Source organism: Octopus bimaculoides, chromosome 6 (assembly GCF_046866305.1).
Source record: "Octopus bimaculoides isolate indiv1 chromosome 6, ASM4686630v1, whole genome shotgun sequence".
Classification (NCBI taxonomy): Eukaryota; Metazoa; Mollusca; class Cephalopoda; order Octopoda; family Octopodidae; genus Octopus; species Octopus bimaculoides.
Window position 1 is genome coordinate 68,803,643 of NC_142933.1, and position 12,358 is coordinate 68,816,000.

A 12,358-nucleotide genomic window follows, 5' to 3' on the forward strand; every position below is an offset into this window, starting at 1 on the left:
AATCCTACAGGAGCCAGTCAGGCGGTACTGGCAACGGCCACGCTCAAAATGGTGCATCTCATGTGCCACCCGCACAAGAACCAGTCCAGGGGCACTGGCAACGATCTTACTTGGCTTGCCGGGTCTTCTCACGCACAGCCCATTTCCAAAGGTCTCGGTCCGTAGTCATCGCCTCGGTGAGGCCCAATGTACGAAGGTCTTGCCTCACCACCTCAGCCCAGGTCTTCCTGGGCCTACCTCTTCCACGGGTTCCCTCAACTGTTAGGGTGTGGCACTTTTTCACGCAGCTATCCTCCTCCATTCTCACCACATGTCCATACCAGCGCAATCGTCTCTCTTGCACGCCACAACTGATGCTTCTAATGTTCAGCTTTTCTCTCAAGATACTTACACTCTGACGGGTATTCACATTGACATTACACATCCAACGGAGCATACTGGCTTCATTCCTTGCGAGCTTACGTATGTCCTCAGCAGTTATATATACACATATATCTATACACACACATATATATATATATATGTGTATATATATATACATATATATATATATATATGCATTCTTGGGACGGAATATATTTGCGGTTGAAGATAGCTTTAAACCATCCTGTATATCAATTATATACTCATATAATGATGCAACGACTGTTTGTGTATAAAGCTTGAAACACGTGTACTGTGGAATCCTTTGTGTTTTGTTTTAATTTTACATTTTAATATATATGCATATATATATATATACATATATATATATTTATATATACATAGATATACACACACACACACGCACACACATATATATATATCTGTAGAAGGTTGAAAAGGAACACACGAGTTGATATCATCATCATCGTTTAACGTCCACTTTCCATGCTAGCATGGTTTGGACTATTTGACTGAGGACTGGTGAAACCAGATGGCTACACCAGGCTCCAATCTGATTTGGCAGAGTTTCTACAGCTGGATGCCCTTCCTAATGCCAACCACTCCAAGAGTGTAGTGGGTGGTTTTATGTGCGACCGGCACGAAGGCCAGTCAGGCGGTACTGGCAATGGCCACGCTCAAAATGGTGTATTTTATGTGCCACCCACACAAGAGCCAATCCAGGGGCACTAGCAATGATCTCGCTCGAAAGTCCTAACACATACTGCGGGCACAAGTGCCAGAAAGGCGACGCTGGGCACAGGTGTCATCACGATTTCACTTTCGCTTGCCTCAACAGGTCTTCGCAAGCTGAGTTTCATGTTTAATGAAGAAGACGACGTTGGCATGGGTTCCAGTTGTCGAATTTAGTACGATTTTGATTTCACTTGCTTCAACAGGTCTTCGCAAGTGGAGTTTAGTGTCCATGGAAAAAAAGTCAAGAAAAATGCTTAACTAATTTTATAGAAAACATTTCAGTACCGGTTTTGGTCATTGAGAATTTTTTTCAACTGTAAGTATGGAAAACAATTAATTTTTGGAAAAATTAGATGTAACGTTTAATTGTTTTCCATACTTACAGTTGAAAAAGTTTCAATGACCGAAACCGGTGCTGAAATGTTTTTTTATAAAATTAGTTTAGCATTTTCTACCTTGACTTTTTTTTCTCTCTCTCTCTCTCTCTCTCTCTCTCTCTCTCTCTCTATATATATATATATATATATATATATATATATATATATATATATATATATATAAAACTATGTATTTGTGTATGTTTGTGTGTCTGTGTTTGTCCCCAACATCACTTGACAACTGATGCTAGTGTGTTTACATCGCCGTAACTTAGCGGTTCGGCAAAAGACACCGATAGAATAAGTACTATCCTTACAAAGAATAAGTCCTGGGGTCGATTTGCTTGACAAAAGGCGGTGCTCCAGCATGGCCACAGTCAAATGACTGAGACAAGCAAAAGAGTAAAAGAATATATATATACATATATACATATATATACATATATATATGCATAGAATCTACGATTAAGAAGTCTATCTCCTGGCTGGTGGCACTTACCCATTTTCCTTTACTTCATTCAAAAATTCTTATCGCTCCTTTTAAAATTACGATTTAAGCGTTGATGTTTCAGCCCAAGAATTCCAGCATGATGTGCTGCTTGACTGGTCCCCCACCTCTCTCTCATTATATATATATATCTTTCTCTCACCATGCCTCCGTCTATCTCTCTCTCTCTAAATCAGTCCCTCTCTCTCTCTCTCTATCGTAGTTTCCTTAAGGTTTCAGGTTCCGGGTACATAAATAAGAAATCCCTTCTAAATTATCCCAATCTCTTCTCTGCTGACATACTACGACGAAGTCTCCAAGATTATGCTGCAGATAAGATAGAGATTTTTATTTATTTACGGCCTCAACATTTTTCTCATACCTTTTTGCGCTTTAGTCTGTCCTCTATTATTTATCTGTTTCTCTCCATGAAATTCAATTGAACTCAGTTTTTGTCTTAAATTCATACCTATTCATTTTCTAAGCTTAGCCATCTTTCCTTGTACAAAGGCTTCCTAAATTCATGCTACTTATCTATTCTATTTACCTAGGTTTCATTGCTCTTTTAAAAATTACGATTTATGCATTGTTGTCTCTCAAATATTTAGAATCTACGATTAAGAAGTCTATCTCCGGAAGTTCATTCCTCTGTCATCCCACCCCCTCCACCGGAAGTTCATTCCTCTGTCATCCTAGAGCCATTTAGTGGCCTCGGCCATCCCCTCCCCTACCTTTGGGTAGCGTATAAAGTTTGAGTAATGTTTGCAGGTTGTAGGTACTGTTTTGCTTATGAATTCTGCCAATTGCAAGCTTTCTTTTCAGGTACACGACACTGCTTTTCCCCTTCCCAGGCTACAGGCCCACACCCCCAACACCCATACTATTAGGATTGGCACTCTCAACGTCGGCACGCTGAAAGGTAGATCTGGTGAAATTGTTGAGATGCTTGAACGGAGACGCGTAGATATGTGCTGCATCCAGGAAGTAAGATGGAGAGGAGGTTCTGCGAAGTTCCTCACAAGCAAAGAACACAGGTACAAGATTTTCTGGGCAGGGAACTCTGACGGGGGCGGGGGCGTAGGAATACTTCTAGCAGAGAAATGGGTGGATAAGGTAATCGAGGTAGTTAGAGTAAGTGACAAAGTACTTAAGATTAGACTAGTGCTTCATCATAGATTAGCTACTGTCATCTCAGCCTATGCACCTCAACCGGGGCTACCAGATGGTCTGAAAGACCAATTCTATGACACCCTCTTGCAAACTACCTCGTCGATGAGTGACAGGGACCTTCTCTTTGTGGCTGGAGACTTCAATGGTCATGTCGGACGTCGTGCTGGAGGCTTCCATGGCATACATGGAGGCTATGGCTTCGGTTCCCGCAATGAGGAGGGAACCAGACTGCTGGAGTTCTGTGATGCAACCGATCTTATGGTCTGCAATACCAACTTCAGGAAACCTGCCAGTCACCTAGTCACCTACCGCTCCGGCAGACACTCTAGCCAAATCGACTACATCCTCGCCAGAAATGCCAAAACCTACCCTGGCGAAGAGTGTACCCCACAACATAGATTAGTAGTTAGCGACTTCGGGATCAAGGCAAAATGGGTGCCCAGAATTAGACCGGCTTGGAGGAGAAGGGTGTGGAAGCTTAAAGACCCTGCAAATGGACAGAGACTTAGAGACAAGTTACTTGAAGCATTTGACGAAATAGAAGGGGATATAGCATCATACAACGTGGAAGACAATTGGAGATTTCTGCGGGACAACCTGTTGAAAGCCACCGACCAGATCTGTGGCTGGTGTAAGGTCCCCTCTCGACCCAGAGTAACGTGGTGGTGGAACAAGGAGGTAGACAGGGCTATTAGACAAAAGAAACAGGCTTGGAAGGACTGGAAGAACAGTGGTAGCAGGGAATTGTACCAATGTGCCAGAAGACAGGCTAGGCGACAAGTTTATTTAGCCAGAGGGGAAGCAGATAAGGAAAGATTTGCCAATGTTCTGCGCCATGAGGACCAAAGACTCAAGGTATTTCGTGTTGCAAGACAGTGTAGGAGAGAGAATAGTGATGTCGTAGGAGAGAAATGTGTTCGCATGGATGATGGTACGCTTGCACTAAATGAGGCTGCAAAGAAAGAGGTCTGGAGATGCCACTACGATAGATTGCTTAACAAAGAGAATGAATGGGAGAAAGAGAGCCTGCCGTATGTCGACCCAACAGAGGGACCAGCTATCCGAGTTGATAGTACCAGGGTAGATAAAGCAATTAAGAGTATGAAGACAGGGAAAGCCCCCGGCCCATCAGGAATCACTGCAGAGATGCTCAAAATATCTGGCAGTGTTGGCTACAGCCTAGTCACCTGTATTACGAACCAGGTGTTACACGAAGGAGTCATACCTAATGACTGGTGTAGCAGCACCATAGTCAACTGCTACAAAGGTAAAGGTGACGCTTTAGATACAAATAATTACAGAGGCATCAAGCTGTTAGATCAGGTTATGAAAGTTACGGAGAGGGTCATAGCCCAACTAATTAGGGAGCGAATCAATTTAGATGAGATGCAGTTTGGGTTCGTGCCAAGTAAAAGCACTACTGATGCCATATTTCTAGTAAGACAGCTGCAGGAGAAATACCTAGCCAAGGATAAACCTCTGTACCTGGCTTTCGTTGACATGGAGAAAGCCTTGGACAGGTTCCCCCGATCCCTTATCTGGTGGTCAATGAGGAAACTTGGGATAGAAGAATGGTTAGTGAGAGCTGTGCGAGCCATGTACAGAGATGCTGCCAGTAAGGTGAGGGTTGGAAATGAGTACACCAATGAATTCCGGGTAGAGGTAGGGGTCCACCAAGGTTCCGTCCTCAGCCCCCTCCTATTTATCATAGTCCTCCAGGCAATCACAGAGGAGTTCAAGACAGGTTGCCCCTGGGAGCTCCTCTATACTGATGACCTTGCACTAATTGCGGAGTCACTGTCAGAACTAGAGGAGAAGTTTCAGGTGTGGAAGCAAAGTCTAGAATTGAAGGGCCTTAGAGTCAACCTAGCTAAAACCAAAATCCTAATAAGTAGGAAGGTAGATAAAACACAAACCCCTACAGGTAGATGGCCCTGCTCAGTATGTAGAAAAGGAGTAGGTAGTAACTCTATAAGATGTACCCGGTGCAAGCTATGGACACATAAGAGGTGCAGCAATATTAAAGGCAGGTTAACTAGGAAGTTAGTTTTTGTATGTGGCAGATGTTCAGGTGCAATAAAGACTGTAAACAAACAGGAAACAACTTCTATCTCATTCCAGGGTGAAAAACTAGAGGTAGTCGATAGCTTCCGCTATCTGGGTGACCAAGTTAGTAGTGGGGGTGGGTGCGCTGAAAGTGTAGCTGCTAGAATAAGAATAGCCTGGGCAAAGTTTAGAGAGCTCTTACCCCTGCTGGCGACAAAGGGACTCTCACTCAGAGTAAAAGGCAGACTGTATGACGCATGTGTACGAACAGCCATGCTACATGGCAGTGAAACATGGGCTGTAACTGCTGAGGACATGCGTAAGCTCGCAAGGAATGAAGCCAGTATTCTCCGTTGGATGTGTAATGTCAATGTGAATACCCGTCAGAGTGTAAGTATCTTGAGAGAAAAGCTGAACATTAGAAGCATCAGTTGTGGTGTGCAAGAGAGACGATTGCGCTGGTATGGACATGTGGTGAGAATGGAGGAGGATAGCTGCGTGAAAAAGTGCCACACCCTAACAGTTGAGGGAACCCGTGGAAGAGGTAGGCCCAGGAAGACCTGGGCTGAGGTGGTGAGGCAAGACCTTCGTACATTGGGCCTCACCGAGGCGATGACTACTGACCGAGACCTTTGGAAATGTGCTGTGTGTGAGAAGACCCGGCAAGCCAAGTGAGATCGTTGCCAGTGCCCCTGGACTGGCTCTTGTGCGGGTGGCACATAAGATGCACCATTTTGAGTGTGGCCGTTGCCAGTATCGCCTGACTGGCCTTCGTGCGGGTGACACGTAAAAGCACCTACTACACTCTCTGAGTGGTTGGCGTTAGGAAGGGCATCCAGCTGTAGAAACTCTGCCAAATTTAGATTGGAGCCTGGTGTTGCTATCCGGTTTCACCAGTCCTCAGTCAAATCGTCCAACCCATGCTAGCATGGAAAGCGGACGTTAAACGATGATGATGATGATATATATATACATATGTATACACACACACACACATATATACACATATATATATACACACACACATATATATATATATATATATATATATATATATATATATATATATGTATATATACATATATATATATATATATATATATATATATATATATATATATATATATATATATATATATATATATATATATATATATATACATATATATATATATATCATCATCATCATCATCATGTTTTAACATCTGCTTTCCATGCTGGCATGGGTTGGACGGTTTGACTGAGGACTGGCGAGCCAGATGGTTACACCAGGCTCCAATCTGATCTGGCATAGTTTCTACAGCTGGATGCCCTTCCTAATGCCAACCACTCCGAGTGTATAGTGGGTGCTTTTATGTGCCACTGGCATGAGGGCCAGTCAGGCAGTACTGGCAATGGCCACACTCAAAAATATAGCATCAGTGTGTTTTTTCCTGGCACAAACCCAAACTGCATCTCATCTAAACTGACTCTCTTCCTAATTAGTTGGGCTATGACCCTCTCTGTGACCTTCATTACCTGATCCAACAACTTGATACCTCTGTAATTATTTGTATCTAAAGCATCACCTTTACCTTTGTAGCAGTTGACTATGGTGCTGCTACACCAGTCATTGGGTATGATACCTTCATGTATCACCTGGTTAACTATACGGGTGACTAGGCTATAGCCGACATCGCCAGATATTTTGAGCATCTCTGCAGTGATTCCTGATGGGCCGGGGGCTTTCCCTGTCTTCATACTCTTAATTGCTTTATCTACCAAGGTACTGTCAATTTGGATAGCTGGTCCCTCTGTTGGGTCGACATTTGGCAGACTCTCTTTCTCCCATTCATTCTCTTTATCGAGCAACCTATCATAGTGGCATCTCCAAGCCTCTGTCTTTGCAGCCTTGTTTAGTGCAAGTGAACCATCATCCATGCAAAATTAAATTAAGAGGTATAGTATAGATTTTAAAAGTTATTAGTGTTAATCCATACATGATATTACAATTTCTTAAGGGTACTTAATTAGAAGGGCTACTTGTATAAAGTTGATTATAAATACTAAGATCAGGAGAACTGAACACTTTAAGAAAGGGATAAAAGACTTAATTACTTAAACTATTTTAAACAATATATCCATATTGTATAAAGTTAAAATTTTTATCCCTGCATGAATAGCTGGTTTCATTTTGTTTTTGCGTTTCGTGTGCAATTCTGTTTTTAAAATTAGTAGTTGAGCTAAAACTGATTTTCCTAGTTTTCCTATTCCTATGTTTCCTTTTCTTTATTATTAGACAGGTTGTTTTCTCGCTCGCTAAATCCACTATCTTTTAGAGCATTATTATATACTGGGGCAGCACTATTAAAAATATCCCTATCGGAGGAGAGGCTAGAAATTCCTTTGCTAATGTTTTTAACTAAATTTTTAAACACTATGGGGGGATGGCAGGAACCTATATTAATATAACTAAGTCTATCGTTGGGCTTCCTATAAGGTTTGTAAATATTCTTATTTAAATCTAAGGATACATCTAGGAAATTGACAACCATCAGGTTGGTATCTGTAGTTTTCATATATATATATATATATCATCATCATCATCATCATCATCGTCGTTGTCGTTTAACGTCCACTTTCCATGCTAGCATAGGTTGGACGATTTGACTGAGGACTGGTGAAACCAGATGGCTATACCAGGCTCCAATCTGATTTGCCAGAGTTTCTACGGCTGGATGCCCTTCCTAATGCCAACCACTCAGAGAGTGTAGTGGGTGCTTTTACGTGTCACCCGCACGAAGGCCAGTCAGGCGGTACTGGCAACGGCCACACTCAAGATGGTGTATTTTATGTGCCACCCGCACAAGAGCCAGTCCAAGGGCACTGGCAACGATCTCGCTCAAAAATCCTACGAAGGCCAGTCAGGCGGTATTGGCAATAATTTAATTAATATATTGTTAGCATGTTCTTTCGCCTCAGTACTCCTTTATTAAATACCAGTAAATACCAATGATCAATCTTCATAGCTACCATCTAACAGGTTAATATTTAAGTATATAATATGAATAAATATTAAACTATTTCCATGTAATTTCTGTCCGCCCTCTGTTGTGGTAAATTTTGGTATATATACAAAAGTATTCAAAAATTTTATCCTTTTGGTTATAATATTTTTCTTAATAATCTTCTTGATAACCCTAAATTTTAACTTTATACAACATAGCAATATTGTTTAAAGTATTCAACTATAGTACCCCACGATAAAATTGCCCCTGTATTATCATCATTGGTTTTACTGGAGTCTTGCCACTTTAATTGATAACTAACATCTTGATTTAAGATTTCTTTTACCAAATCTCATCATATTGCTTCAGATTAATCTTGATAGTTTTATGACTATACCCACTATTGTCGACTCCCTCAGCCCCCTTCCTAACAGGCACTGCTCCTTGTTCTTTTGGCTTTAGATATACAAAGATTTGATAAACTAGTCTATAAATTAAAACTAACCCCATAAAACAGTGACAAGCAAAATCTGTAACAAGTCTTTCTTCCTGATACCTTAGTAGCTTCTAAGCTGAAGTGAAAACAGCATGATCTTTGTCTATCTCCTTACCTTTTTAGTGATTTTTGGTAAAACTGTACTAATGTGCCCATCTGTTTTAATTTAATTTAATTCTATGTATTTATGCATCTGAGGATTGCTCTGCATTTAAATTCATGTAATGGTTGCATTGTTCAATTAAATGGAGTTGCTTGAAACGATTGTACTGCATTACGTCTGGATACCCTGTTGCTTATTTTGATTTTAAATCACCTTACTTTGAAACTGTAAAGTTAGAGGTACTTTTGAATGGGCTGGTTATGCATCACTACTGTAGGTTACAGCTGTGAACTCACTTTCTTTGCCAGGTTTTTTCAGTCACAGCATATCTCCAGAGTTCTTGGTCTTTTGGTTAGATATTTAACCAATTGATTAATAATAAAGGAGTGGAACTGAATCAGTATGTGTGCTATTAATATTGGTATAATGACTCTCCCTAGATACAACAAAATGAAGAAAATTTGTTAACATTTATAAGCCTTGAGAACAAGCCATACACATTTCATTATTTGTAAAATTCAGTAACAGAAAAACTGACATAAAAACTGTTTAAATTCATTCATTTATAATTTTGGAACAATGAAACTTGAAGCTAAAGAAGCTATAAATAATAGCATGTAAATATTGGATCAACAATTCACAATTCTCACTGGTAAGAATAAAGTTTTAAAAATGAATAGAGAAACTGAGTATTGCTTTGGTCCAGTGGTAGAATGCCTGTCATGTTTACAGAAGATGTAGTTTCATTTTCCACTGGCAGACTTTAACTTTTTCTTTCTAAAGGCTTTTTAACCTAATATTTACAAGCTATAAGGCAGCAAACTGGCAGAATCATTAACATGCTAGGTAAAATGCTTAGTGGCATTTCATCAGCCTATACATCCTGAGTTTAAATTCCCATGTGCTTGATTTTGCCTTTCGTTGTTTCTGGGTCAATAAATTAAGTACCAGTTTAGCACTAAGGTTGATGTAATCGACTTCACCCCTCCACCAAAATTGCTGGCTTTGTGCCAAAATTTGAAACCACTATTTACAAGCTGTATTTTATGGCTTTGTCTACTTCAAGCTTCAGTGTTCAAAAAAGAATTATTTTATGTTATCTCACAGCTTATGAATTCTTATGACATCAATGTCATTTGTTTATTTTTTTTTATTTATGTATTTTTGACCCTCTATGTATAGTTCATTGAGAAAGAAATAAACCCTTATGTTGATGAATGGGAGAAGGCAGAGCTTTTCCCTGCTCATGAGCTGTTCAAGAAACTTGGTGACCAAGGTTTTCTAGGAGTCAACAAACCTACCAGTAAGTCACTATTTTGCTCTTTTGATGATTAAAACATTTTCTATTGTAATTAGGGAATCATTTGGAATAAATATGTTCTGGGATCAAATTCTACTGAAGTTGAGTTTGTCTTTCATTCTTTTAGGGTCATTGAAATAAGTGCCAGTATAGCACTGAGTCAATACAATCAACCAGTCCCCTCCCACAAAAATTTCAGGCCCTGTGCCTATAATAGAAAGGATTATCTTTATTCAAGCAGGCAGAATTGTTAGAGCATTGGAAAAAATATTTTGTAGTATTCGCTCTGGTTTCTTATGTTCTTGTTGAATTCAACTTGCCCTTTCATCCCTCTGGACTCAGTAAAATAAAGTACCAGTCAAGTACTGGGGTTGATGTATTGACAACTCTCTTTTCCCCTCAAAACTTAATTCCTAAACTAGAAACAATTATTATCAATATTGAAAATGCAGTGGATGGCACAACTATTTAAACTGCAGCTACTGACAAATTGTTTTGCAGCAGATAACCCAAATTCAAATCCCACTGAGGTCAAATTTGCTTTTCATTGTTTAGGTCTTTAGATGAATGATTTGGTATTACCAGTGAAATATTAGGTCAATATAGATAAATGTATTTAACTTCTGCTTCCCTCCAAAAACAATTTGTAAAATTAATTTTTAATTTTATTTATTTCTAATATTTAGAATATGGTGGACTTGGTCTTGATTTCTCCTATTCAATGGCTGTGGCTGAAGAACTTGGAAGCATCAACTGTGGTTCCATTCCAATGGCTATTGGTGTACAAACTGACATGAGTACTCCTGCTCTTGCCAAGTACGTTCTTTTACTTTTTAATTGGCAATAGTAATTATGTGGATGCAGTACCAGGCAGTGGCTCTCATGGCTTCTGATCTTAATTGATTGGAAGTGTTATCATGTACATTGTTTTGTCTTGGTATAAAAAGATGGGCTACAGCAAATATTCTGCTCAAAACCACAGATTTGTTTGTCAGTTGTTTGACCTTAACCAGTTGAGCATGTCTCTTGGTGGCTGACAATATGTGTATCTCTGATCACAAGCAGAAGTAGTGGGAGAGCATCATAGTCATGTGTTGAGAGGAATTCTTTGGGGTTTGAATAATTCACCTTTGTAAACATGGGTGTTTTGTTCAACATCCTTAAACAAACCTTATTCAGAGACCTTTTGAGCGGGATACGCTACTCGACCTGAAGAAAATTCTAACTGGGCCCCACCTGTGAGGTCATGCACTGTTTATCTTGATATGAGATCACCATGTCGTGCACATATGGTTGTGATGCATGTGCCTGGTGTACCCTTATCAGACGGGTAGTCATGATGGGTATACTGGGCTTCGTATATTTTACCCCAGTGTCACTTTGATGGCATGCACTGCTCTCTCACTCAATAATAATAATAATAATAACGTTCCTTCTTACTGCCTTCATTATTAGTATTATTCTTAAAATTTTCATTGTCATTACTGTTATTGTCATTGTGATCATCGTCATCATCATTTTACGTTCACTTTTCTGTGCAGCAGAATTTGTTGAGGCATATTTTCCGTAGCTGGATGCTCTTTCTGTTGCCAGCCCTCACCTGTTTCCAAGCAAGATAATATTTCCTCAAGGCTAGACGTTTTTATTTTGAAGATTTTAATCAAACAACATCACTTGTATGACGGTGATGCTCATTTACAGCAAACACATAATGTCAAGACATAAACACATAGGCACATGACAGGCTTCTTTCAGTTTCCATTTTCCAAATTCACTCTCAAGACTTTGGTTGGCCTGCCTAGGGCTATAGTACAAGTCACTTACCCAAGGTGCAACACTGGGATTGAACCCCAAACCACATTGTTGGGAAGCACGCTTCTTAACCAGACAGCCATGCTGGTTGATATCATCATCATCATCATCACCATCATCATCACCACCACCATGACCATTATAAACACATTATCATTGCTTTTCTTATCATCATCGTCATCAATAAATTCTGTACTATTGCCTGCAGAATGTGGGTTGGATGTAAAAGTGAGGTCTGCCATATTAAACAAAAGGTTAACATGTTAAAAGACACACTACATACTATACTTTCCCTCTATTATCTCTTTGTAATATACTCTCTTGCTACTTTGATCTCACTACATCTTATAACCCAGAATGCATCCTCCAATTTATCCTCTAATATATATATATATATATACATATATAATTTAATTTGGGTGGCACATAAAAGACACCATTTCGAGCGTGGCCGTTTTCGT

At 39.8% G+C, this 12,358-nt stretch overlaps 1 protein-coding gene across 1 annotated transcript in view; it reads left to right on the top strand.

The window, feature by feature from the left end:
• LOC106875227 (putative acyl-CoA dehydrogenase 6) overlaps positions 1–12,358 on the top strand; it is a 45,812-nt gene that overhangs the window by 6,836 nt on the left and 26,618 nt on the right. The window contains exons 2-3 of the mRNA XM_052968728.2: positions 9,968–10,088; positions 10,772–10,901. Of these exons, the coding sequence (XP_052824688.1) occupies positions 9,968–10,088; positions 10,772–10,901 (251 nt within the window). The remainder of the gene's footprint in view (positions 1–9,967; positions 10,089–10,771; positions 10,902–12,358) is intronic.